At 42.8% G+C, this 24921-nt stretch overlaps 8 protein-coding genes across 16 annotated transcripts; 3 read left to right on the top strand and 5 right to left on the bottom strand.

Annotated features, from left to right (window-relative positions):
* Positions 1–71: 71 nt before the first annotated feature.
* On the bottom strand, positions 72–3333 carry LOC108104555 (proton-coupled folate transporter). The gene is made up of 9 exons (XM_017210697.2): positions 2796–3333; positions 2612–2724; positions 1784–1934; positions 1537–1720; positions 1286–1472; positions 1091–1226; positions 698–1024; positions 473–629; positions 72–414 (listed from the first exon to the last, which is right to left on the bottom strand). The coding sequence occupies exons 1-9, from the start codon at positions 2998–3000 to the stop codon at positions 351–353; spliced, it is 1524 nt and encodes a 507-aa protein (XP_017066186.1). The 5' UTR covers positions 3001–3333; the 3' UTR covers positions 72–350.
* Positions 3334–3414: 81 nt separating this feature from the next.
* LOC108104556 (pre-mRNA-splicing factor 38) lies at positions 3415–4616 on the bottom strand. Its single transcript, XM_017210698.1, has one exon. It carries the CDS (start codon positions 4459–4461, stop codon positions 3463–3465), a length of 999 nt encoding a protein of 332 aa, XP_017066187.1. The 5' UTR covers positions 4462–4616; the 3' UTR covers positions 3415–3462.
* A 70-nt stretch (positions 4617–4686) lies between these two features.
* Positions 4687–6513, top strand: LOC108104557 (charged multivesicular body protein 4c). The gene is made up of 4 exons (XM_017210699.1): positions 4687–4967; positions 5346–5523; positions 5580–5866; positions 5926–6513. The coding sequence occupies exons 1-4, from the start codon at positions 4790–4792 to the stop codon at positions 5964–5966; spliced, it is 684 nt and encodes a 227-aa protein (XP_017066188.1). The 5' UTR covers positions 4687–4789; the 3' UTR covers positions 5967–6513.
* Positions 6514–6681: 168 nt separating this feature from the next.
* Positions 6682–6950, bottom strand: LOC108104554. Its single transcript, XM_017210696.2, has one exon. It carries the CDS (start codon positions 6940–6942, stop codon positions 6805–6807), a length of 138 nt encoding a protein of 45 aa, XP_017066185.1. The 5' UTR covers positions 6943–6950; the 3' UTR covers positions 6682–6804.
* Positions 6951–7114: 164 nt separating this feature from the next.
* Positions 7115–9798, bottom strand: LOC108104553. Its single transcript, XM_017210695.2, has 3 exons — positions 9583–9798; positions 8527–8839; positions 7115–7224 (listed from the first exon to the last, which is right to left on the bottom strand). The coding sequence occupies exons 2-3, from the start codon at positions 8754–8756 to the stop codon at positions 7212–7214; spliced, it is 243 nt and encodes an 80-aa protein (XP_017066184.1). The 5' UTR covers positions 8757–8839; positions 9583–9798; the 3' UTR covers positions 7115–7211.
* A 1190-nt stretch (positions 9799–10988) lies between these two features.
* On the top strand, positions 10989–13461 carry LOC108104575 (5'-AMP-activated protein kinase subunit beta-1). The gene is made up of 3 exons (XM_017210731.1): positions 10989–11951; positions 12790–13020; positions 13080–13461. Exons 1-3 carry the CDS (start codon positions 11304–11306, stop codon positions 13224–13226), a joined length of 1026 nt encoding a protein of 341 aa, XP_017066220.1. The 5' UTR covers positions 10989–11303; the 3' UTR covers positions 13227–13461.
* On the bottom strand, positions 13454–16304 carry LOC108104574 (phospholipase ABHD3). Of its 4 annotated transcripts, none has more exons than XM_017210728.2 (4): positions 16250–16304; positions 15479–15765; positions 15047–15218; positions 13454–14975 (listed from the first exon to the last, which is right to left on the bottom strand). In XM_017210728.2, exons 2-4 carry the CDS (start codon positions 15649–15651, stop codon positions 13764–13766), a joined length of 1557 nt encoding a protein of 518 aa, XP_017066217.1. In that variant the 5' UTR covers positions 15652–15765; positions 16250–16304; the 3' UTR covers positions 13454–13763. The 4 variants fall into 4 exon arrangements, with proteins under 4 accessions (XP_017066217.1, XP_017066216.1, XP_017066219.1 ...); XM_017210727.2 differs by having other exon boundaries at positions 16024–16293; XM_017210730.2 differs by lacking the exon at positions 15479–15765 and having other exon boundaries at positions 15766–16293.
* An 85-nt stretch (positions 16305–16389) lies between these two features.
* Positions 16390–24920, top strand: LOC108104564 (DENN domain-containing protein 1A). 6 transcript variants are annotated; one of them, XM_017210708.1, is made up of 10 exons: positions 16390–16759; positions 16875–17069; positions 19540–19810; positions 19875–19928; positions 19987–20247; positions 20317–20775; positions 22061–22093; positions 22211–22726; positions 23070–23549; positions 24064–24920. In XM_017210708.1, the coding sequence occupies exons 1-10, from the start codon at positions 16743–16745 to the stop codon at positions 24502–24504; spliced, it is 2727 nt and encodes a 908-aa protein (XP_017066197.1). In that variant the 5' UTR covers positions 16390–16742; the 3' UTR covers positions 24505–24920. The 6 variants fall into 6 exon arrangements, 5 of the variants coding, with proteins under 5 accessions (XP_017066197.1, XP_017066196.1, XP_017066198.1 ...); XM_017210707.1 differs by having other exon boundaries at positions 24061–24920; XM_017210709.1 differs by lacking the exon at positions 22061–22093 and having other exon boundaries at positions 24061–24920.
* The last annotated feature ends 1 nt before the right edge of the window (position 24921 follows it).

Below are 24921 nucleotides of genomic sequence, written 5' to 3'. Positions count from 1 at the left end.
TCCAACAGCTCCCTCCCGAGAATCTCCCACTCCTCGAGGCACTATCAGATTTATGCTTCAAGATATTGATATTTTGGCGTATATACATTTTATTGTCATTGCAAATAATTGAATCTTCTATTCTTAACTTTATAATGCTTGCATATGCAAAGCACAGTCTAGATAGCAGATACATGCATACAGATAAAAATCATAATAATACTTGCAAATAGAAATACAAGGAGTACAAACACTAGATTAAATTACAAAAATAGTTTCTAATCGTTTAAAATGAGAGCTCTTTCCAGCACTTGCAGAAGGAATTTAACTTATGAGATACATTCAGCTAAATCGAATCGCCATGGAGCTTGTTAACTTCCTATAGCCTGATAGATGCTGCTGCTGCCCATCGATTTCTGGATGCCGAAAATCACGCTGTAATAAAAATAAATATCAATTAGGCTGATTACAAAATCTAACAGCTAATACTTACGCTATCAGTATGTAACACACAAAGTATAAAACGGCGCTAATGAAATTAAAAGCACCGGGATAATATTCCAACGTTGCCTTGTAGACGCTTGTGTACAGAGGTGCTGCGCCCAGGGGCGAAACCGATTCCATTGAGGTAGTTAAAGCGAAAATCTTGCCTAGAATATATGATAGCGTATTAGTTATTTGTGGGTACATCCCCTGATAAATGCTATAAGTCACTTACCAACTTCCGTTGCGGGCGCAACGTGCGAGAGAATAGCACGGCACATTGGTCCCATGACGCCCCGCATCATTCCCAGTGTCATGCCGAGATACATTTCCTGCCAATAGACGGCTGTAGCTCGCACTGTGCTCTCCAAAACGCAACAAGCCAGTGAGAGCATTGCCATGGTTACAATGGACATTTTCAGGACACGTCGCAGAACCAACATACCGACGATGCTGCCCACAATCTGGATAACGATGCGGGATGCGTTGAACAGGCTGAAGTCCTTGATAGTCCAGTTAAATTGATCCTGCATAAACATGTAGTTTACTGTGCCCTCGCCCTCTGAAAGAAGTTTTGCAAATTCAATTAGAGCCAAAATTTGGAGATCCAAAGTCTGAATTCACTTACCCATATCGAATATGGCTATAGTGAGGGCGATCATAGTCAGCCAAATGATGGCGCGATCGAAGTTAGGGCGTCTTTTGAAACAGGTACGAACCAAATCCTTAACCAGATCGAAACGGAAGAACTCACGGATTCGGGACTAGGATTATGAAACAAATGTTAGCAATTGATATAAATTTATATTACGAAGCAGCGTACTCCCGTATGAATGTCGGATGGACTTAAGCTCTCCGGCACAAATAAGAAGACGTACATCAAAGCCAACATCATCAGGGTGCCAGCTATTGAAAATAGGATCAAAGCATTCGTTGCAGCATAAATGTAGCCGCTGGCCACATTGCCCACCATCATTCCAGCGCAGAGAGAGGCCTCATTGAGAACCATTCTTAAGAAAGAGGATGTAAATTTGGTTAATTTATAAGGATTACTTTCAAAAAGAGTACACTCACCTCAAAGCCTTCTTTCGGTCTTTGGCTACATCCGATATGTAGCAATAAATTCCCGTTATTAAAGCGCAAGTTCCACCGCTTAAAACCGAAGGAACTGAGTAAAGGAGGAACCACCAGGGGCTAATATTTCTAGACATCGTTACATAGGTAATAACTATCAGAATTAGGGCGCCAGTGAGGTAACCTTCAGAGACAAAAAAGGGAATTAGGGAAAGTGTCGAAAGGAGCCCCAATGGTAAAAACCAACCCGTAAAAGTAGTCAGCAGAATTGGCCGCCTTCCGAACTTGTCGGACCAGGGTCCCAGGAATAGACTGGCAAAAGCTGGTATTATGCTCTCCAGCAATGAGGTTGTCATCATAATATTTGCCGAATACGTCTGTACTATAACCTCGACTTCCTGAAAAAACAGAAGTTACTTTTATAACTTACTTTTGCTTGAGTCATCGTTGCATAGCTCGTAAGTATTATTATAATTTTATATAGATACTTTTTCTAGAGTTCGATACTACTTTGAAGTTTAGTCACAAAGGATTTTGTTTACTTCAGTTTTGCCCTCCGATAAGACTTGAATGCCGATCTGAATACCTTATCTCTAAGCTTCAAACAATGGAACTGGTGCATTAGATTACACCGATTTGCTAAATTGATTTGTGCTGTGTCACGGCAGATACTAATACATACTTAGCATAAGGGGGTCACGTCTTAGAAGTATGTATTAATCTCAGTACGCCAAATACTATAAACTTTACAGCAAAGGCTACAATATTAGCATTTAAACCACATTTGTAAGATACTATGCGTGCATAGTTTAGAAAGTAAGAAAATCATAAGATAAATGACACGTTAATAATATTTAGAATTTTTTCCAATCCTTTAAATTTTAGAGCTATTTTTCTGTTCGCTACTATTTACTAAAAAGGCCGAAACGCCCAGCAAAGCAGCAAAAACAATTGGTACAGAGATAAAAACGATTCAAGCGCAAACCAGACACGAGAACAGCAAAAACAATAAGTACAGATACCAAAGCTATATAATACATTTAGTATATAGCTGTAGGTCAATTTATACACTTACTTTATCCGCATCCGATCCCCGATCGATGCCCAGCAATGGTTCACATTGTGTGGCATTGAATTTCTCAATGGTGACGCAGGTCTGGTAGAGAATCTGATTTTGAGCAACCGCCCCTAAAGCACACAAAAATATAGTTAATTGAATGATGCACTCAATCTGAGATTTAGTCTGCTTGCCACCATACCGATTAAATATCTGGCAAAGAAGATAAGAAAAACTGCGGGCTCCAGAATGAACCATCGATAGCTGTTGTAGTCATGAGGCGGGGGAACTGGAGATGGATCTACCTGCTCATTGCTGGCCGCTGATGAGGCGTCCAGAATGCGTGGCGCCGAATCCTCGCCAGTCTCCACATCGTCCACTAAGGCCTCCGTATCAGAGCGAGGCATTCTGTCGTTTGACTCTGCTCCCTACTTTGTAGTTATCTGTTAACAAACTTGGAAGTCGTCTGCCTTCCACCAGACTTCCGGAGATAATGGAATTAGCAATTCATTTACTAAAATGCAGCGCAGTTTCTCTGATTCTCTGACTTCCAAACGTGGCGCTGGTTTTTCAGATACTGAAGCTCCAGCTGCTTTATTGCTGATTAACGTGGATTTATCGTGGTTTAAAAATAATAATGATAGTATGTGTATTATTTTCACTAACACACTTGTCTGGATTTTTCCGCAATTATTGTCGTTATTTAAAACTTTCTAAATGCAACAGCTGATTGCGTCTGCTTCTTCTATGTTTTTGTTTTGATTTCGATTGTCGATTCTTAATTCTGGGGATGCCAACTTGCGGCACATTAAAACCAGCCGTTTATTTTTTTCATATTTTTTACTGGTCAATTCGAATAAATCTTAAAATTAGTAGCGGCGTCTCTCTCGTTCTCCCCGCGAATCTCGTTCTCGCTGATCGTGACGGCCACGGTCGCGTTCCCGTTCCCGATCCCTATCCCGACGATCTCTGTCTCCGTTTCTTTCACGCTCTCTTATCCTGTCCCGATCCTGGCGTTCCCTCTCTCGTTCTCGGTCCTGGCGTCCACTGGTCTGCCGACGGTCGTAATCCTCATTTTGGTTGTCCCTATTGCGCGCCCGATTTCTCTGACGGTCGTAATCTTCCAGTTCGTCATAATAATCCCGAGAGCGAGCGGTATTGCCCTGTCCAGATCTTCGTTCGCGTTCCCTGCTGCGCGACCTGGACTTCGAGCGACCTCTTCGCGGACGTCGCACTGATGTAGAATTCTCTTTGGGCCTATTGGACTCATCCACTTTCTCCTCATCGCTGGGCAGCTCGTCGTCCAAATCCTCGTCCAAGACTGACACTTTGGGCTCGATCTCGTTGTTCTCCTCCAGAATGGAACGCTTTTGGATGCGGGGCAGTATTATATCGCAAACGCGGTCATTGCGAAGCAGCTCATCTATGTACTCGTCCATATAAACTATCTCGAATTGCCCAGCGCGGTTCTGGCGGCGCAGCTTGCGATTGTCAATGTACAGCGGCTCTAGGTACTTGTAGCAGTCCAGGGCGGCTCCGGTGAGCCGAAGATAGAATGCTCCCAGGGCTCGCACGTACTTGAATTCCTCGTTCTTGATAAACTCCACCACGATGTCTTTCTCCGGTTGAATCTGCAGCATCTTCAGTGTAAGGCAGAGGAATTGAGTGGGCTTGATGTTTCCACCGTAGACGCCGCCGACGAAACGCAGCTCCATGGCCTTGTCCACCAGCAGTTCTGCGGTTAGGGCGAAGCACTGCTCCTTCCAATATTTTGAGTCGTATATCCTCGAGCGGATGATTTTCTCTATGAGGTACTGCGGATTGGTGCCATGCACGTTTTTGGCTTCTTTTACCGTGCGATTGGCCATTCTTCCTGGATTCCTGTTTCCTTGTTCGCCGTAAGAATCACGAAGCAAACTGCTTCTTTAATTCAAGCTTGTGGCTAATGTCAGCGGAGTTTATTACAAAAATGCACAGAATATTTATTTTCCGGCATTTGCTAGCCAGAGTGACCAGCTATCAGACATCGAAATATAGCACCCTCCCAACCGCATACACAAATATAATAACGATAGCCTATCGGTATCGATATCGGGTGACGCATACGGACAACAGCTCCCAGACAACCAAGAAACGCAATAGCAGGGAAAAATTTACTTTTTCGCTAAATCCAGGTGAAAAAACAGATCAGCCAGGATGAGTTTCTTTGGAAAGATGTTCGGCGGCAAGAAGGAGGTGGCCCCCACCACCGGAGAGGCGATACAAAAGCTCCGCGAGACGGAGAATATGCTGATCAAAAAGCAGGAGTTCCTGGAGGCAAAGATCGAGGACGAGCTGAATATAGCTCGCAAAAATGCGTCAAAAAACAAAAGAGGTATGTGTGCAACCTGTCAAGATCCTGGAAGAGCCAGTTTAACAGTTGGATGGGCCAGGGAATAATGACTCATTGCTTTGTTATTGTTGTGGCCGAGAGGCCTTCGCTACTAATCAGTCCCCATGCTGCCAGCAAATAGAAAACTCAATAAAACAATCTGTATTTCTTCGCCCTTCTCATCCGCATACCATTCGATGCCTGGACGTGTCCGGAAATCGCTAAGAACGTAATATAAACATTCCTTTTGATACTCAAAACAAACACAAGCTATGCAGTAGAGTAATTCGATTCCACGCATTGCAAATTGGCCATATCATATGTAGAATAAATAATCCAGTATTGAAAGCTTTCTTATTCGCACACTTTACAAATTTTCAGTGGCTCTTCAAGCCCTTAAAAAGAAGAAGCGTCTGGAGAAACAGCTACAGCAGATCGATGGCACCCTGTCCACCATTGAGATGCAGCGAGAGGCTTTGGAGAGCGCCAACACAAATACTGCCGTCTTGACCACAATGAAGAATGCCGCGGATGCCCTCAAAACCGCTCATCAAAATATGTTAGTCATATATTCGAAACAGTATGTTCGATGTACTAACTTTATCTATCAAACAGGGATGTGGACAAGGTGCACGATATGATGGACGATATTGCCGAGCAGCAAGACGTGGCTCGTGAGATTTCCGATGCCATTTCTAACCCTGTGGCGTTTGGGGCCGATCTTGATGATGAGGATCTTGAGCGCGAACTTGACGAACTGGAGCAAGAGAACTTTGATAAGGAAATCATTGGTATTCCCGAACCGACGCCCACATTGCCCGAAGCGCCCACAGAAGATTTGCCCGAAAAGGCCAAAGAGAAGAAAAAGGCAACTACCACGACGGCTGTAGCGTCCGATGATGGTGAGTTAACTCGCAGTTTATAATTTATGCTTTTATATAACACCTAAATGGCATTACAGATGATCCAGACATGAAGCAGCTTTTATCCTGGTCCAACTAAATCAAAGCGCTATCGAAATCTCCACACTGTTTTGCAGATTCACCCACGACCCAAATCGTTTTGTTTTAATTAATAATCAATAATTAATTAAGCCAAATTTCAGTTAGAAGAGAGGGAGAGAAAAACAAGGCATCAATTCCTTTGGAAATTTATCAAGTGGCACATAAAATAGGATTGTGATTTAAAAAATAAACGAAAGGAGCATAGTCAGGCCATGCATCAAAAACCGTATATAATCACATTGAAAAAAATATATTTATTTGATAATTAATTTGTTTAAAGTTGATTGGCCATCAACAGATTGTGTATTCAATATTCCAACAATAGTAGCTTTTTGATAAACCAGCAATATGTTTTGTGGCACTCATATATCCGCAGACTTAGCTTTGTATTGAAAGATTCACATAAATAAAATTAAGATGCCGCTCGACTGCAGAGAATTCAGTTCAAACGAGAGGTGCAAAGAAAGAATAAACCAAAATATTTTATTAAAATGAGTTTGCTTACAGCACGGTTCTAATAAAACACCGGAAATGGAGCTTGGAAATTCTGGTTTTTAATCTTATCTTACCTGTTGGTAGGTTTCTCCATCATTTAGTTGACAATGCTCGTACACTTTTAATCATCTTTAAATTTGTATTTTACGTTTCTGTGGGATTTAAAAAAAAACCTCTTACCTTACTAATTTAAACGCATTACATATTTAATTTAAATGTATATTTGAGTAGATTTTTATTACAAATCGATCGGTTGTACATCAATTTAATTTCAGCTATGACTTGATTAATTTATGTACTACGGACTTGGATAATTATTGGTCAAGTAGAACTGAAGGTACTTAGGTCTGCTGCCTCAGACTCTTCACATATCGCACCGGAACTTCGGGCAGGTAAACGCAGACAAAGAACATCAACGGCCCGAACAGAATCATGCAGATCAGCCAATAGACCAAGCCGAAGATGGTGATGGCGTCCATATAGGAGTTTTGGATCGATCGGACAGTACGTACAAATATGGTGGGGGTTAATATGAATGTTTTTGTGTATAATTGTAAATAAATAACTAGTATCACTAAACACCGGACTCGGCCAATGGAGATGGTGCAACAAGGCAAAAGGCTGTTGTTGACGTTAGCGCTCCGATGTTCCTAATAGGGTTACAGATACATATATAGCTGCAGGTCACTTTAGATATGGATCACGACTCATCCGACTGATGCTCCGATCCACAATCGTCTGGTAATCTTCAAGCGCGCCACCTAAAACGAGACGAAACAAGAGATGGTATTGCATCAGTTGTTGTTTGGTAACTATAACCGCGATTGCGGATCTTACTGCGTGCTGAGAGTCGGAATGCCCAATGGTAACTGCCCAGCTGGTCCACTGAATCACGCACTTTATACGTATGAGTCTACCACCTGGCAAGGCCCACGCCCAGATTAGTTATTTTGGGGGCTATCCCCGACCACTCACATTCTAAATACGGGACTTTCTCAGCTGTTCGCAGCGGCAGTTGATTCGAAACTGATTCTTAACTGGTTATGCAGTTCCAGTCCAGATCCCCTCCAAATATCAGGCTATCTCGCTCAGAACTTTGAGCCAACTTAAGCCGAACAGCGCTCAAGGTGAGCTTACGAATCTATGACCGCACAAACTGGTTTGCCAGACTCTAGAGAACGTTCGTTTACAGTCTTTTGACATTTAATTAATCACATTGATAGAGCTTAACCCCTGTCGTAATCGAAAATTGCAGGCATTGAACTGAATATCAGGGATCCGAAATAAATGCAGTTACTAAATACAATTTACCCATGGGTCTTCATGTGCAATGACTGATAAGGCGGCTCTAAGATAATCAAATTATTCCCTAGAACCAAGTAAACAAAATAATAAACAAGCACAGGAAATAAAAACCTCTTGAGAGCTACTCAAAAATAGTAATAAAAGGTAGAAAACCAAAGAATGGGAAAGAAAGACAAAGATACGAATATAGATATCCACGTACAATCGTAAAACTGTGTTGTTCATTAAACAACTCCAAGGGTCATGGATCAACTATTATATTTACTTCCTATATACAACATAAAGTCTCCTGAGGTTATCATTCTTTTCTTAGAAAGGAAGCTAGGATTTGGTAGTATTAGTTTTACCAGTAACTTTGCCGAATAAATTACTAGGCAATAACATTTTTAATGAAACACAACCAGACACATATGTATGTATGTATGTTTTAAAGCAAAATTACATACATATATTATTGGAAATAAAAGTCTGAAAGATGATAATCATCTAGGAATTGAACTCTAGACTCTGAATGTTTTTGGACTATCGGGAAATATGTTGCTGGAAAATAATATACATCTTTTTAAAGAAAGAATATAATAAAAAAGAATATAAATAAGTTATATATGATATTACACCCTTATAAGAAATAAAACTAGTGGACTTTACCCCCAGGAGACCAACCAGATGTAAGTTCCCTAGGTTCTATCTTATCTAAACTCTTAAGAGTAGACTTCGGCAATTCATTATACAAAATTCTAAAAATAAAAACAACTTACATAATGTAAAAGTAGTTATCACTATCCTTGCGCTTGACATCGCAGGGATTTCCGCTCTTGCTGGCCGGAGAGTTGGAGGATCCTGGTTCAGGATCCGTCTGCTGGGAGCTGGTGCTCCAGCTCCGACCCCAACGGCTGCTAATGGATGATCCAGGTACATTTGACTGTTGATTATTGGTCAGGTTTCCATCTTTGTTGGAACCGGCGAAGAACGACTTGACGCTATCCATGTTGCGACCCTCGCTGCGAGTCTCGTTCCGATTGGCTGTGTATATTTGTCGAGCCTCCGAAGAAACGCCCGAAATTGATAAAGCTAAAAATATATAGATGAAGACACCATAATTTATTTATTTTGACTGAAATCTTGTTTTTCGGTGGGCTCGTGCCCACCAAGTTGTTTCCCAGTGTGGGATTTTTTTTTTTTGGCTGTCATACGATCTATGTATATTGAATTAATTTAAGGTGCAGTTAGAAAACAAGTCAAGTTATTGATAAGGCAATATGGTATACATTTAATATTATCGTATCTGCTCCAGGTGGGGTGGCCATCTTGAAGGTTTCTGTTTGCTTATTTCTGTTTTTTTTTTTTTCAAGAAAGTGGTAGTGGGGTCTTTTGTTCTCCATTCGAAAAGAGTATATGAATGTACATATATATAGCAAGTTATTTTTCATTTACTTTGGCTGTTCAAACAAACTTTGATAAAATTGCAGGTAAGTGGCAAGTGCGTCGTAGTTTCGAGTTAAATCGCATGCCAATCTAAATATATAGGTGTTGCCGCATACATATTATCAATTAGCAGTTCAAAACAGTTCACTGACTAAGCTGATAATCTTCTGGTCAGGAATCGATGGGAACACGCGCCGCCCTCGGGAGCCATGGGAAATAAATATTTAAGTTGTTTGGGTTCTCGTTTGCTTAGATTAACTAGTTGGTTAGTCGGACGTGGCACGATAAGAGGAGGTGGAGGGCCTTGGAAACACATCGATATGAAGAAAGTAGTATTGGGTATGCGGGACTGATAACCGGGCGAGGTCAACTATACAACCAAGACCTACCTCAATTGCGCGCTTGCCACTTGCGTCGTGATTAAAATGTTTGACTCTGTTGCAAGTTTAATGAATCCCAATCAATTTGACACCGATATTCCCGACTTCTTTCTCAGTGCACTCCCACAAAATATAACAGATCACTTCCAGTCGCGAGGAGAGAACTGTGAACCGTTTTGCACAATGTCTGCGATCGCACTGAAAACGAAACAAGGCACGGCTTCACATCGGCATCGAGTGTTTTTAGTTTTAATCAATTTGAAATGCGAAGGCGTCGGGTTTGTACGAGTGTGAGTGTCTACCACGCAGGCACCCATACAAAACACCATTTATACGCCGAAAGAAATTGTGTAAATTTTGATTTTCAAAAAAAAAAAACGACGATTTCAAAAATATTAATATGCCTATAATATTAATAATGAAAACCATAAATCTTTTGATCTTTGAAAAATTTGTCACATTATTTAATAAGGTTTATATAAATACTGTTAGTATTTGAAAGTATAATTTTAAATCGCTTAATTTTTCCAAAGTGTATACATAAGTATGTATGTTTGCTATAGCATTGTACACATATGTGTTTTCCTCGAGTTTGTTTGGGTATTGTTTCCACTGTCTGGAAAGCGTCTGATTTCTAGTATTCAGACCTGACTTTTCGAGGCGGTTTTTCTAGTTTGTTTTGATCATCGTTTCTTTTCAGTAATTCGTCTGTTTGGTCTGTTTTTTGGTTGCATCTGCTTTGGCAGCTAAATTTACGTTCTACATAGTTCATCACAGAGTAGCCTTGCCATCGAACTTCCGCCCTCGCTCTTTGTTTTATTTTTCTGTCTTCTCTTTTCTCGTCATTCTCTACTTTTTTGTTGTGCTGATGCATCTTGATTGTTTGTAGTGGACTTTGTACCTTTGGCTTTTCCTCTGTTGTAATGCTTGTTTTTACGCACTTACAAGGGAATATGCGACTTTATAATCACTCTATTTTTAGATTTGATACGCTATTTTTAAAAACTTCATTCATTCACCCACAAATTCTCTTGAATTCCTATATTGATAGTAAACAAAATGATTCATTGACCTAATTAAAATATGAGTGATATCTATATAGTTAACTGTCTGCCTTAAATTCAATAGAAAAAGGCAATCTATTAATTGTATTGATATGATCAGTAGAGGTAATTTTTTGGCATTTTGTATTTTAACTTTGTAAAAAAAATCTGACAAATGCAGCACAATAAAATTTTTAAAACAATTAAATGAATACAAAACAAATTTTCTTTTAAAGTAATATTATTAACAAATTTCTATCCCTTATTTTTAAAGTAATTTCAAAGCCAGTGGCAGCACCGATAACTGTAGCAGCTGTTACAACCAGGGCGGACAAAGCTATATTATCGCCCGATAGCTTCTTTGTTTTGAATCCCCTCCCCCGAGAAATGCAACTCTGCATAGGTTCTCGCCAATTGGAACTGTATATATGTAAATTGTTTAAAATTAGCCATTTTTCTACGAAACAAATGATTAAATAATGCAGTTTTCTGCACACTGAATGCCAAATATAACAAACAGACTGCAAGCCGTGACAAGTGATTTGATTAGAGCAACGAGAAACACTAGACTTATAAACAAGAAAACGCAGTGCCAAAACAAAGGGGGGCCATAGAACCCAAACCCAAACGCAAATCTTTAAACTCGGTCCGTGACCTGCCGAAGAGCGAGTGAGAACGGCAATAAACATGGGTAACGCCAGCTCCACCGTGCACATGCAACGCGAGCGTCATAAGTCTACCGACTTGTCCACGCCGAGCTCTCCCGCACATTTCCGCGATTCGGTTGTTGGTGGAGGAGCTGGAGTAGTTGGTTCGGGAGGGGGAGCGGTACAGGGTGGCAGTGCTGGCGCAGCAGCATTGGGTGGGGCAACGGGGGCGGCGGGAGGTGGAGGTGTCGGAGGCCAAGCTTTCTCGTTCGACAAAAAACATACGGCAGTCTTGAACGAGGGTTCGTCGCAAGAAGACGACGACCCGTACTACACGGGAACTGGAACTGGATCAACTAGACGCGGCACCACCGACGACTCGGCATCAGCTGTTCCGCGAGAACAGTCCAGCATGGATAACAACGAGGAGGAAGAGACAGGAACGGAGCCAGCGACGGGATCACAGTTACTCGGCGAAGAGGATGACATCCGAAAGACTGCTCTGCCTACCGTACTCCGGTGGGATGGCGGCGGCAAGAATGTTACCATCTCGGGCACCTTTTCGAACTGGAAACCAATCACAATGGTCAGGAGTCACCAGAACTTTGTGACCATAATCGATCTGCCGGAAGGCGACCATCAGTACAAATTCTGCGTGGACGGCGAATGGAAGCACGATCCCAAGCTGGTCAGTTGGGCGGAAAATCAATATAGTACCCTTTTCATGGGCAGTGTTTACGATTCGGGCGCCCGAATGACGCAGTTACCGATTTTCGCCCGCGGGTTGTGTAATCATCGTAAACAAAACGAACTCTCCCCAGTAATCAGTAGTGGATTTCAATTGGGTTCAGAGATGCTCATCCAGCCAGATTTAGCTATTTTCGGGAACCCTTTCAAAGTGGTTTGCTAAGTGGGATTTTCGAGATAAAACTCTTTTTAGATTATTAAAAACGGAAACAATTAATTAGTTTTAGTTGTTATCAAGCAGAGATTTATTATTATAGATTACAGTTTGGGGAAACCCTTCTTATACAATTGTCTAACTTTATACTTTAATCAAGTCATCATCCTTTATAAACATTTCATAAAAATTCAATTAAGCCAGCGCAAACTAACTAAACTTTCTACTCAAAGAAAATATTTAGCCTAGTTTCATTACGATACCTAATTTCGCTGTGCGAACGATAATATGTTTGTTTATCTCAACAAAAAGAAAATTAATATGAATGTGTATATTTATCCTATCAACGGCCATATTTCATATAAGTTATTAAACCCAAATAAGAAGAAACCAGATACCCCCTAGAACTTAATACATCGAATAGTCCACCCAATTTCTATTTTATCGCTTATGCCGCAATTTAATTGCATCAGTTTTATTAAAACCAACAGAATCATGGAATTGTATTTGGGTTCTTGCCCATTAATGGCAGGCATCTAAGGGGCTAGGAATTATTACTTACGTCACTGCTTACACAGCTTTAATTACAAAAAATTAATTATTGCTCATGGTTTTGCGATTTCAGAAAAGCGTTGAGAACGACGAGGGACAAAGAAATAATCTGGTGTCCGTGCGAGAATCCGATTTCGAAGTGTTCCAGGCCCTGGCCAAAGACAGCGAGAACGTGACAAACTACGCGGAGAAAGAGTACTCTCAGGAGGTGCCCCAGGCTAAGCCCTGGGAGAAGGTATCAGGTCCACCGGTTCTGCCGCCTCACTTGCTGCAGGTCATCCTGAACAAGGATACACCGCTCTCTGTGGGTATTTCCATGTATATCGAGAGTTGGCTTCTTTAACGAAAAATTTTTTTTTCCAGTGCGAACCCACTCTGCTGCCAGAACCAAACCATGTGATGCTGAACCACTTGTACGCACTGTCCATCAAGGATGGCGTCATGGTCCTGAGTGCCACACATCGTTATCGCAAGAAGTACGTGACCACACTGCTGTACAAGCCTATTTAGGCAACTCGCAATTGGTATTTTAGCTGTAGGAACCTGGTTTTTATGTGTGGGTAATCCCGGAGCCCTTTAAACGATTCGTGGAATACCCCAAGCCCAACATACGTCTCGCTTGTCAAATTTACCTTATAATGCAGTGAAAGTGTTTTTATTTTTCTCTTTATTAAGCGTTGTATTTTTATTAGTTATAAATATATACGGAACTTGTAAAAATATATAAGATTATTGCATTGTGTCAGATAGTTATCTTTTTTTTTATTTGAATTTAACACTACGATTTGTAAAGCCATTTCAACTTGATATGTCACTAATGTCACGTTCTAAGAGTAATTTAAGCAACTATGCGTATTAACTGACAATTTGGTTCCCTGTTCGCTGACTTAGAGTATAACAACACTTTGGATTTTGTTCAACGTTTCATATCACATGTGTACGAAAGTCTTCGGTCACGGAAATCTATCGAAATACATTTTCGAATATCTATGTATTTAATTGGAAATCCTAAATGGACAAAAACTGAGCAAGAGTAGCACATCTCGTTCACATCAGCTTGACCTTATGGTCCAACTGATCGGCGTCTAACTTCTTGGCAAGCAGCACTGGTGATGAGGCTGCCATGGCCACTGTTTGCTTGGCCAAAAATCGTTCATGCATCTTATTGGCCGTATGCTGGAACTCCCCATCTTCGTCAAACAACGCCTTGGTGAAGTATTCAGTGAACAGACGACCCATGTACTGGTCTTTAGTGGATGGCCACCAACCCTCGAGGAACCCGATGTGCCCACCACGTGCAGTAATCACAATAGCCACATGAGTGCACTGGTTGGCCGCCTTGATGGGGATGGCATCCAGTGGCTGGAACGGATCATCGGCAGCACTTAGGCAGAGCAGCGGCACTGAGATGTGATCCAGTTTGTTGTGCAGTGTGGCATCCGAGTAGTAGTCATTCACATGGGCATAGCCGAACTGCTTGGCCGTGAACAGTTCGTCGAACTCTTTGATGGTTTTACAGCGCAGAATTCGTTGAATGTCGATGTCAGAGTCCTGGTAAATATCTCTGTATATGTCAAGGTGGTTGCGCAAGGTACGACACAAGCTTCCAGCCAAATGGCGGCCGAGCAGGCTGTTAATAACGGGCTTCTCGATGCTTGCGCTGCCCTTGTGAACGTCCCAAGGCACCGATATAATCTTTGCCGCCGATAAAATGTTCCTAGCCTCGTCGCTCTTACGGGCCAAATAATTTCCTAGAATCAAACCACCCATGGAGATTCCAGTGGCTCCAAGCTTGCACTGTGCGGGCAAAGTGCGGCGCACATGTTGAATAACTTCACACAGATCTTCACAATTGGCGGCACAGTAAAGGCGCGGTGTCTTAAGCTCTATGCCACCGAGTCCGCGGTTGTTGAATACCACCACACGCATTCCAGCCTGCTGGGCGGCGAAGACCAGGCATTTGATGTACTCCGCTTGCGACTCTCCGGTCAGACCTGGTAAAATTATGATACATGGAGAACTGGCGTCGCAGCCTTCTTCCATCCAGTCCAGTGCTACCTCGCCACCATCCTTTAACGACAGAATTTCACGGCGGTAGTTAACGCCAGGTAGACTCTTGGAGCGCAGCAGGCTCGCAAGAACGGTCTGGGCACGGCTCTCCACACACCAGAAGGTAGGCCAGAACTTGTTCTCTAGCGTTGGGACCTTGCGAATAAGATATTGCTTGAACGGTCCGTCCGAACAAGCGATAATCGGTCGCTGTAATTATAAGCCCAATTTGATGATTAGTCACGCGTCGGATGTGATGCAATCATTGGCATTACACTCACCTTGACCACCTGGATTAGGTAATAAACTACATAGGCCACCACTGCCATGCCCAAAACATGAAGGCGTGGAAGGTTGGATAGGTAGGCGTACATCGAGTAGAACATGGCGTCGTGCTCCGAGTGAAGGCTTCGCACTGATAATTTTGAACTCTCCGCTAGCCGGGAAAGTGAGCTGAAATAGCGAACAAGCCAAAAATGAAATGAAATTACAGACTGGCACGACTTGCTAAAGGTATGAATGGGCTATTTTGGGCTAATAAGTACAAGAAGGCATATCTAATCGCCGCGCGGTAATGTATGCACATGGATTTTGATTAAACGAGTGGTCGTCCGTATCAAAAGGCAGACGACACACGCCCTTAATTGGGTGCAGGCGGGACGGAACGGGTTCAGGTACACTTGGCTCGTTTACGGCGCTTATCGCTCACTCACAGCAGATCTTGACGGTGGGTTGGGTTCTGGAACTGTGACTGGGGCTGCCGCTGATAGACGCCTCTTCCGGCGGACAGCCAACGGACATCGTGAACCGCGCCAAATAGCTCGGTCACGGAGCGATATAGGGCCTTCTGACCAGTGGATGGACTACGAACAAGGGCGCACAGCATGGCGACTTTAATCTAAAGACTACTAGTATGGTGTGCTTAAAACGAGGATTTGTGTCCGGGGGTTCTGCCAATTGTGCTGCCTGGCATTAAGTTCCAGAATTTTTGGGTGCTTACCTTAAAATAGAGGTTGAAATAAAAGAATAAATACAAATTTAGACAAGGCGACTTCAAAAATCTGTGACTGGGTTGTGACACAAATCGAAACTATGCCCGCAGAGCGATAGTATCAGTAATTATTGGATTGACCCCGGGCTTTCGGACTTCTCCTCGGCGTCATCACGTGCAGCAACAAAACAATGAGCGTGAGTGGGTGGTGGGCGGTAAAAATGGTGTTCTATCGATTCCCCCAGTTTAGTGGGTGCAGGTAATTACCGTGCCAAGTATGACGGAATCGAAACTATTGTATACTACGTATTGTAGTTCGTAGACATATATACAGGAACTTTTTTGAGGCAAGCTGGTCCGTCGGTTACACGCACTTATGTAACCTTTTAAAAAATATTATGCATTTTTTGTACGCCCGCCGAGAGAGGAACCTTGAAAAAAACCTTCTGGGATGCAAAGAAACTTAGAAAAAATGATGCAGGGCGCACACTACCAAAATATAAACACATTTGCGGGACGCTAACGGTGCAACTACAGTGTGACCAAACTGAGGCGAGAACTAAATAGTACGTGGTTTGAGACTTGGATAAGCCAGTGGATTTTCAGTTAGTACGGTTTTCTAACAGACAAAGGACGGTCACATTGTTCGCGATTTTTGTTGTAAAAGTGTTTTTGTTCTATTTGCTTGCATAAAACTGCGGGTTCCAAGTGAAACATTTATTGTTGTGGAATAAAAATGCCAGAAAATTAGTGAGCAGTGCTTCCCGCCCCGAAATTAAAGCAAGCAGGTGCGAAAATTCCGCGAACAACGAACACTAACCAATGACGTCGCGAATCTGTGGCGACAAAGAGCAGTAGGAGGAAAGTGGTGGTCATACACCCGTATTGTGTCAGCATAATCAGTATTAGCAGCCCGGATTGAATACACAAGTCAAACGAACATCCCCCACTAACCGAAACAGAAACATGTGCTAGATCTCCTCGAAATGGGATCGCGTATCAAGTGAGTATGCTGCCCAGTTCCAGCTAGTGGCTGCTGTGGGCGTTCCGCTCCACTGGTCACTATCGCAGCACTTTTACTCCCACGAGTCATCGCCAATCTCCCCGCTCCTTCCCAGAAATGACGTGAAGAAGCTCTTCGAGTTCTGGTGCGAGGTCTCGCCAACGCCGGGATTGGAGAGAGGCACGAGTCCCAGAAGCGGTGGCCCAGCGGCTCCCGCCGGTGTCATCGTAGAGAGCTTTCCTGAGGGATTCCGCGACCAGGAGGTGCTTACCGGCATCCCATCGTTTGCCTTTCCCTGGGAAACATTAAGGTGCGTATACAAGTGGGGATTATTATTTAATCCTCCTCACTTCCGGTAAGAGTTTTTTATTTCTCGGTCTATATCGCTAAAAGATCTATTAAATGATACTTTCAAGATTCCCTCAAAAGTAGTATAAGTCGACAACAACCACATTTTTACACAATTATTTTGAAAAACAATCGACGTCAGCATTAAAAAAGTAAAATGTTTTATGCCAGCTAAAGCAGATAGTAATACTCCCCCAAACTTTTAAAGCGTACATTAAAAAGGAACGGGCACTTTTCAATCAAGCTGGTGATGCTGATCAGCAATGTCTTTGATTTATAGGATCCGGAAATGGCATTAGTCAGAGGGGCGTCCGTTTTATAAATAATATGCAACACTAACAGGCTAGCCAGACGCAGACGAATAACCAACGATCGTCCATAGACAGACATAAAGAGGGTTCCGGCGTTGATGAGTCACCACTCGACCCGACCACTTCCACCAACTAACAACAGATATCTTGTCCATGAAACGAATAACCTGTTGTGCCGTTTCTGTTTCTGTTGCTGTTTCGCTTTCGGTGTTTGTTTACACAGCGAGTTCGCGTAATGAACTGTATTATTCAATGGCCATTGTTCGACGCAATTCGCTTAGCATTTCCTGGATGACCTGGAACTGTATCAATTGGCTCCTTGGTGGCCACCTGCTTAGTCATATGTTTGCGAGTGCCCTCGGACTCATCCCATTCTCGCTTATCTGGCCAGCTGTCCGTGTTACACCGCTAACTCATCACTTGATAAAACATTGGGGAAAAACATTATTGGCGATTAATTAACTTTTCGTTGTTGGTATTTCTAAGTTTGTCTGCCAGATTACCTACTTTTGCTTTAGACAAAAATTGGTTTGACCTCATAGCTTATCGTTTCTTGGAAGCCACGCCAGCCACCGTTGTTTATATTCGAGCAGGGATTTCATTTACTCATAGACAGCAGAGGTTAAAATAATAGGACTACAAAAAAAAAAATGGAAAAGTATTGAATGAATATAAAATTTTCTAATGAAAAAATTTTCACTTAGCCGAAGTCTGTAATAAAAATAAATTAACTAGCTTAAAAGTACGTTTTTATGAAAGCTTTGCACAAAAAAAATGTTGTGCGAAACATTTTGATAGTTTGTAAAGTTGGAAGGGCAAACAGTTGATTTATCTTAACCGCAGCTGTTTATTCGGACACAGAAAGGGCGATAAAGAAAGTCAAGTCCAAGTCAACGTCCCAACCGTCCAAGATAGCCTCCCTTACACTTCACATTTTGTCTCCACTTCCTCGAGCTCTGGGAGCAGCGGTATCAGCTGCGGATTCGGCGTAGTCCGCCGCCTGACTTTGCATATTAAATTGAGTAATGGCACGATCCGAAACACTTAGATCTAACGACTTTATGTAACTAGGCGCGAAAAGAAAAAGAGACGCATTCGAAGCTGAGGCCAAACAATATGCAAATCGCCTCACAATGGGAAACGTGCCCGAGTAATGAGACTGCGCCGTCATTGTTGCAAAATTGCGATTTATTTAATTTGTTAAATGCGATTTCAACACAATAATAATTAATCCGGACAGCGCGTCGCATAAAAGGCAAAAGAAAAATATCAAACAAATGGAAAGAAAGCAGAAACTAGGCATGTTGACTTCAGAGTAGTCCCCTTTGTCCAAAATTCCCACCATAAAGGTAAAACGATTGAATCACCAAAAGGTGGAGAGTATCATTTGTCAATGAGTGGCCAAGTAAAACAATATTTTGAAATCAGGATATCAAAACAAGTTGTTTACTATTAACTTTGAACACTAACGTATTTGTTAGGGTATTTCTCAATTGGGCATTGGGAAAATCGCTGAAAGTGGAGCGGAAAGAATAATAAAAATCTAAATGATTTGTATGCTTTTATAATTAACCCTGAATTCATTAGCCAAGTTTGTTGGCATCTTGTTTCGTCACTTTACGACTAAAAAGCGTAAGTCGTGCGAAAAATCACATTTATGTGGGCTATGAGTTGAAAATCAAGAGGAACTCGGGGTATTACTCATGGAGCATTGTACACTTGGGGCAATTCGTGGTAGCTCGTACTCATCCACAGTTGTGGGGAAAATAATCGATTTGAACTTTCTACTTTGTATATTTAGAAAACTAGCCTTATTTAGTTGCTCACCAGAAACATTGATTACATATAGAAATAATTTCTCTAACACCAGTAAGACCAATCCAGTTGACCGCAAGTGTAGTATATATTTATGTATACATATTTATTTTTATCCGGTGCTCAATCAAACATCATCGAATTCATCATGCATAACATTGGGCAACGCACGATGAGCAAGGCCAAACATTCCGCGGCTAGGGCAAATTGACTTTAAACTTACGTTGGAAACATAGCTGTTGTTAGCCTATTAAAAGTTATTGCATATTTTATATAACATATAATATTTTCTTCGTGAACTTTCAGCTCCTCGGTGCAAACATATTCCTTTGTGCATACCACCGGCGATTCGAAATGGCGGTTTGGCTTCTGTCGGCAGGATCCCAGGACGAACACGGCCATGGTGCTTATAACCTACCTGCCGTGGCACGACACCTTCCTGAAACTACTACCCATTCTCTCCGAGCTAAAGCGTACGGATTCCAATGGATTCCGCGTCTTCCTGTCCGAGGCCTACAACCAGGGGATACCAGACTGTGGTGGTAGTCTAAAAGTTTTCTATAACGCAGGGCAAAGTGTAAGTGAATAGTATTTGATTAGTTATGTATAAATTTTAATCCAATTTCCTCTCTTTTAAACAGCACTTTACCTTTGAGCGTCCACTGCAGTTTCAGTTGCCCAGCATGCCGGAAAATGTAAGTTTTATCAAGTTTTTTAAAATAATGTGAAAGTTAAAAAACTGTTTCGTTTTAGCACAACTTGAATTTATATTACAATTTCGTGGAACCCAAGGAGATGATTGCTGTGTTTGCTGCTATGCTGGCTGAGCGTCGAATTATCTTCACATCCAGACACCTGGACCGACTGTCCTCCTGCATCCAAGCGGCGAATGCATTCCTATATCCTATGGTCTGGCAGCACATCTTTATACCAGTGCTGCCGTGGGAGTTCAAAGACTACCTGGGGGCGCCCATGCCATATCTGATTGGTGTGCCAGAACCAGTGCTCGAAACTGTAAGCTCCAAAACAAAACAAAAAAACTTTAGGTTCCAGAAAATACTTATGATTTCCTTTCTCGACCAGGTGACCAGCGATGAACTTGGTGAAGTTGTGATCCTGAACTGTGATACGAAAATATTCGAAAGCCCATTCGACGATGTGCACAATCTGCCGACGGAGATTGTCTCACAGCTGAAAAAGTATCTAAATCATACACATGACCACATCGGCGACCGGATCTCGAAGATTTTTCTTAATGCTCTTGTACAACTGATCGGTGGCTATCGGGACGCAGTCGAGTACCATGAGAACAGCAAGACTTTCAACTCCCAAAAATTCATCGAATCTCGGCCGGCGCATCTGCGCCCGTTTCTTGCCAAAATGATGGACCTGCAGATCTTTGCACAGTTCATCGATGATCGCCTGAAGATGCTCAACAGCGGACTCGGCTTCTCCGACGAGTTCGAGCTGGAGACGGTGCGCTATGCGGAAAAAAAGAAGCGCGGACGAAACTACACCATTATGAAGAACCTGAAGGACAAGGTGAGCCGAGGAAGCTGTGGCTACCCCACTGGCCATCACCGTTGGGCCAATACTCTTAACCTAACCCTCATGGTGTCACATCCGCCTTAAAAAAAACCACCATCATCCTCCTCAGTTGCCTGGCTTGGAAGGTACCTGGGAACAGGGCTTGCATTTCGTTATCGCCTCTCTCTGCGCTGACCCGCTAACTCACTGTATTCTTAAGTTTTACTTTTACCACCTTTGCCCACCTTATGATGTTCTTTTATCTGATTTGATTTAATCTATTCCACAGTATTTGGGAAAGCGCAGTTTGTCGCGATTGTTTGCCAAGAACAATATTTAGACTGCCAACCATGCCAAATCCACCAAAACCAAATACCAATATATAAACGAGTAGAATGTAAATTCCCACACACCTTATTTGCAATGTTAGTTCAAATTATTTCTTATTCTTATGCAAACAAATTATTTAACGTCCTAACAAGCAACCGCACCGAATAATTTATGTTGCCATAAACTAAAAAAGAAACGTCTAAATGTTTGTTAATTTATTCTCAATTTATATCTTATAATTTATCATTCTATGTTTAGTTAGCAATTGTTTATTATTCTTCTTTTTTGTCACCTCTAGGTGTGCAACCAAATTCTAAACATTTTTGTTTTCCAAATTAATCAATTGAAATTTTATTTATTCAGACTAAAGGCATAAGTAACCTTGATGAATTGGTGATGGTCCCGTGTACTTAAACTTCCAAGAAGCTTTCATACTAACACATTGGCTTAAAATGAAATTCTCTTTCGAAACTTTGATAAATTTAATATGTAATTTTAAAAATATGTAAACAAACATTTAATCTACTTTCTTGACAAGTGCTACCAGCGCAAATGTAGATCGAATTACTAAATATCTTGTAGTTTTGCTTTTGAACTAATCCCTTAACGTATTAACATTCTACACTGCAATATATGGCCTTCAACTTGGGTTTCGTTTAGAACGCACCTTTTAATCGCAGGTTATAATCATCGACACAACATGTCAAGCCCCATTGCCCGTGATCCTCAGTACCCATTACCCAAATCAACTTTGTCATCGTAGTCATTAAGCCGTAGTTAGCCGTAGCTTAAATAACCCACTGGTTGTTCTGCGCATCTCATTCACACCGTGTCTCGCTCGTATCTTGTGTGTCTCTCTTCCATATGCCGCTTGGATCGCTCATCCTACACTACTCTGTGCTTTCTGCTCTCGCTGCGGTTTGACCAATCGTTTTCTGATCCAAAACATGCGTCTGTCTAACCATTGCAGACTAATCCGGCTGTAAAGTCTGCCGTCAAATCGGTGAGTGGTCCAATCCCCCCGTTTAATGCCCGTTTCTGTGTTGTTCCCGCGTACGCTTTTGTTAATTTGTTCAGGTTGTGGAAGATCACTTGACTAATTTGATTTACATCCCCTCAGGTAAAGGAAGGCTCACGGGGCATGAAAACAGCTTACAAGGGATTCAAGACAAAGCTCCGCGAGAACGGCAACCAGTTTGGCGGTACTCACTTTCACTTTGGCCTGGGATCTCCGAACCACTCAGATCGTCCGGACGGTGCCAGCGGAGGTTACGTTCGCGGTGGCAAAGCCATTGGAGCTGCACACCATTCGGCACCCAGTTCACCAGTGACTAGCAAGCGGCTAGATGGGATTGCCTCCGTCACAGGAAGCAGCAGCAGCGGTGGAACCGGCGCCAGGGAGCAGAGGGAGTTCTTGCGACGTGGTCCCATACCGCTGGCCATGTCTAGCTCAAGCAGCCACATTCAGCCGAATGGCCATGCGTACGGTTCGAGTGCTGGTGGTCATTATGGTCATCACCTCGCTGCGTCTCCTGCTGTTAGCTCAGCGAGCTCGCTCTGCTCATCGTCGGAGATGAACCTATCCCAGGAGCTACAGAACCATCCGCTCTTCAAGACGCCGGCCGTGGACCGCAGTGTAAGTAGTCTGGTGCGGGCGTACGAGCTTCGGCTGCAACAGCTCCAATAATTGGACAGCAAAAGTGCAGCCGTACACATGCTTGCCGCTAAGCTTAATCGACCACTCATCTTGATGTGCTGTGAATTTATGTTGTTCTCATGCTCTTCTTGTTTTTGTTTCCTTGTCTGTGTCGTGTCTGTGTCCAACTGTATGTCGCCATCGATCGATCGTCTGCTCCCATGTCATGCCCACAAAAACATCACACTCCACACCCAACACACCGATATAACCGATCACACTCGACTTCCATTTGCACCCACCCCCCATCCCGGCATTGCCCATTGCCCATTGGCCCACGCAGCTTAAGCCAAACGCAGAGCACAGGAGAGGAGCAGCACCGCCAGCGCGACCACCGCCTCCGCAGTCCACGCCCGCCTCCTACTACAACCATCCCTATGCCGCGCATCCTCATGTGGAATCGAAGCCACCGAGGCACACTTCTACGCCAACCAGAGCACGCCAACCACTGCCCACCGCTGATTCTAGCTTTGATAGTCCTCCGGATGTGCAATCTCCACCGATTCCGCCCCGAAGGCAAGGCAGCTCGAATACTATTGTTGCAGCAACAGCAGCAGCCGTCAGTGCAGAAATCAGCAAGCTGGAACGCAACTGCTGGGAAGACGAGCCTACCGGAAACGACTCAGTTCGCAACTCGAATGCATCTTCATCGTCGGCCACATCATCCTGCTCTTCGGGCGCATCCTTTGTGACGGCGGCTTCGACGTTCTCGCACCTAAATGTCTCCGATCCGCCTATTCCGACACCGCGGACCAAGAGAGAGGTACACCAGCTGCGACGTTAGATAACTAAGCCCATCCTGGTTGTGGTCTCCCAGTCAAAATCACACTAACACTCATCAAAGGGCCCTCATGTAGTCTCTCCATGAATCTAAACTAACGCCATTTACTAGCTAAAGTTAACCTTTTATATAAATTACTTCCATTTAGGATAATAGTACCATGAATTCATAACGAACTTTTTCCTGCAACCATTAGCTCATTATCGTATCCCATTGTAATTTATTTGCTTACCCGAAAGGGCGTTTAATTTGATTCCGGTGGTTTAAAGATCTTTATTATATTTTTATCCAGCTTTTTTTCTTAAATTCATTTCACTGTTCATTATTCTACTGCACTCATTGTAGTTTTCAATCGTATTTAGATGCTTGTAACTGCTTTAAAGTAACTTGAGTTGAATGTATGTATGTTTCGTATAAGTTGCGATAAGCACCGTAGAGTCCAAGAAACTCACTCCCAGAGCTTTCTAACAACCCGTACCTCCCCAACCCGCAGCAGCACCAGCCACTGGAGGACAGCATGAACGATCTGATATCGCTGAGCGATAGCAACAACACCAGCTTTGACCTGGAGGACTTCGATCCGCTGAATCAGAATGCTCGTCCGCTACCGCCGCTCAGCAAGGCATTTGGTAAGAAGTGCAGCACACTGCCCGCTGGCGTCAACAGCAGTGTGGTGGCGAATAGCGTCAGCAATCCGCTCTACCCATACTTCGCGCCAAAGCACATGGCAACAGTAGCAGCGGTAACAGGACGGACGCCGCCGATGCATCCACCGTCGCAAAACCAGCGTAGCACCATTGCCGCTAAGCCCGATGACGATTTCGAGCTGCTCCGCAAGTACGGACTGGATCAGTTCACCCTGAACGCCAATGGAACGGAGAAGCCTCAGCAGCTCACCACTGGAAAGGGGATGAACAACTGGACAACATTCGATTAGAGGGACATTGGTGTGGACAACTCGCTTCAAATATGATACCAAAATAAGTGTGATTAATACATTGTGTTGTAAATAGCTAGGAGAGATAGGCAGAATCAAGGATAAGGAGACCGATGATAGTAAAGTAAACCCTAAATACCCAAATTGTATGTCAACCATAGTCAGTTAGTTATATTCAGTGGCCCCGTTCAGCAAAGGATCAAAGTAAAACGCTTGTTTGTGTAAATAACTGTTTAGTGGCAAGTTTTAGCAATTTGCATGAATTGGAACTGTTGCTAACATATACATATTGTACACTGGACTTCCAAATCAAAAGACACAAGAATCTAGAGTAGCATGAATTTAAGCCAACTAGCCTAACAAATTACAAATAAAATACAAAATAAATTCCAGTAAAAATATCTGGCTCAAGATAAT

This window comes from Drosophila eugracilis, unplaced genomic scaffold (assembly GCF_018153835.1).
Source record: "Drosophila eugracilis isolate 14026-0451.02 unplaced genomic scaffold, ASM1815383v1 contig_1765, whole genome shotgun sequence".
Classification (NCBI taxonomy): Eukaryota; Metazoa; Arthropoda; class Insecta; order Diptera; family Drosophilidae; genus Drosophila; species Drosophila eugracilis.
The sequence above is the reverse complement of the archived record's forward strand: the minus strand, read 5'-3'. Positions and strand labels throughout refer to the sequence as shown.

Coding starts and splice junctions, on each gene's coding strand:
- LOC108104555 (XM_017210697.2), bottom strand. CDS start 3,000: ATGCCTCGCTCTGATACGGAGGCCTTAGTGGACGATGTGGAGACTGGC. Junction 1,473..1,536: donor GACCGAAAGAAGGCTTTGAG/GTGAGTGTACTC, acceptor CTCTTTCTTAAG/AATGGTTCTCAATGAGGCCT. Junction 1,227..1,285: donor CATCCGACATTCATACGGGA/GTACGCTGCTTC, acceptor TCATAATCCTAG/TCCCGAATCCGTGAGTTCTT.
- LOC108104556 (XM_017210698.1), bottom strand. CDS start 4,461: ATGGCCAATCGCACGGTAAAAGAAGCCAAAAACGTGCATGGCACCAAT.
- LOC108104557 (XM_017210699.1), top strand. CDS start 4,790: ATGAGTTTCTTTGGAAAGATGTTCGGCGGCAAGAAGGAGGTGGCCCCC. Junction 5,524..5,579: donor AAAACCGCTCATCAAAATAT/GTTAGTCATATA, acceptor TCTATCAAACAG/GGATGTGGACAAGGTGCACG. Junction 5,867..5,925: donor GGCTGTAGCGTCCGATGATG/GTGAGTTAACTC, acceptor ATGGCATTACAG/ATGATCCAGACATGAAGCAG.
- LOC108104554 (XM_017210696.2), bottom strand. CDS start 6,942: ATGGACGCCATCACCATCTTCGGCTTGGTCTATTGGCTGATCTGCATG.
- LOC108104553 (XM_017210695.2), bottom strand. CDS start 8,756: ATGGATAGCGTCAAGTCGTTCTTCGCCGGTTCCAACAAAGATGGAAAC.
- LOC108104575 (XM_017210731.1), top strand. CDS start 11,304: ATGGGTAACGCCAGCTCCACCGTGCACATGCAACGCGAGCGTCATAAG. Junction 11,952..12,789: donor GGAAGCACGATCCCAAGCTG/GTCAGTTGGGCG, acceptor TTGCGATTTCAG/AAAAGCGTTGAGAACGACGA. Junction 13,021..13,079: donor ACAAGGATACACCGCTCTCT/GTGGGTATTTCC, acceptor TTTTTTTTCCAG/TGCGAACCCACTCTGCTGCC.
- LOC108104574 (XM_017210728.2), bottom strand. CDS start 15,651: ATGCTGTGCGCCCTTGTTCGTAGTCCATCCACTGGTCAGAAGGCCCTA. Junction 15,219..15,478: donor ACCCACCGTCAAGATCTGCT/GTGAGTGAGCGA, acceptor TCGCTATTTCAG/CTCACTTTCCCGGCTAGCGG. Junction 14,976..15,046: donor ACCTAATCCAGGTGGTCAAG/GTGAGTGTAATG, acceptor TTATAATTACAG/CGACCGATTATCGCTTGTTC.
- LOC108104564 (XM_017210707.1), top strand. Junction 17,070..19,539: donor TTTCCCTGGGAAACATTAAG/GTGCGTATACAA, acceptor GTGAACTTTCAG/CTCCTCGGTGCAAACATATT. Junction 23,550..24,060: donor CACCGCGGACCAAGAGAGAG/GTACACCAGCTG, acceptor CCCAACCCGCAG/CAGCACCAGCCACTGGAGGA.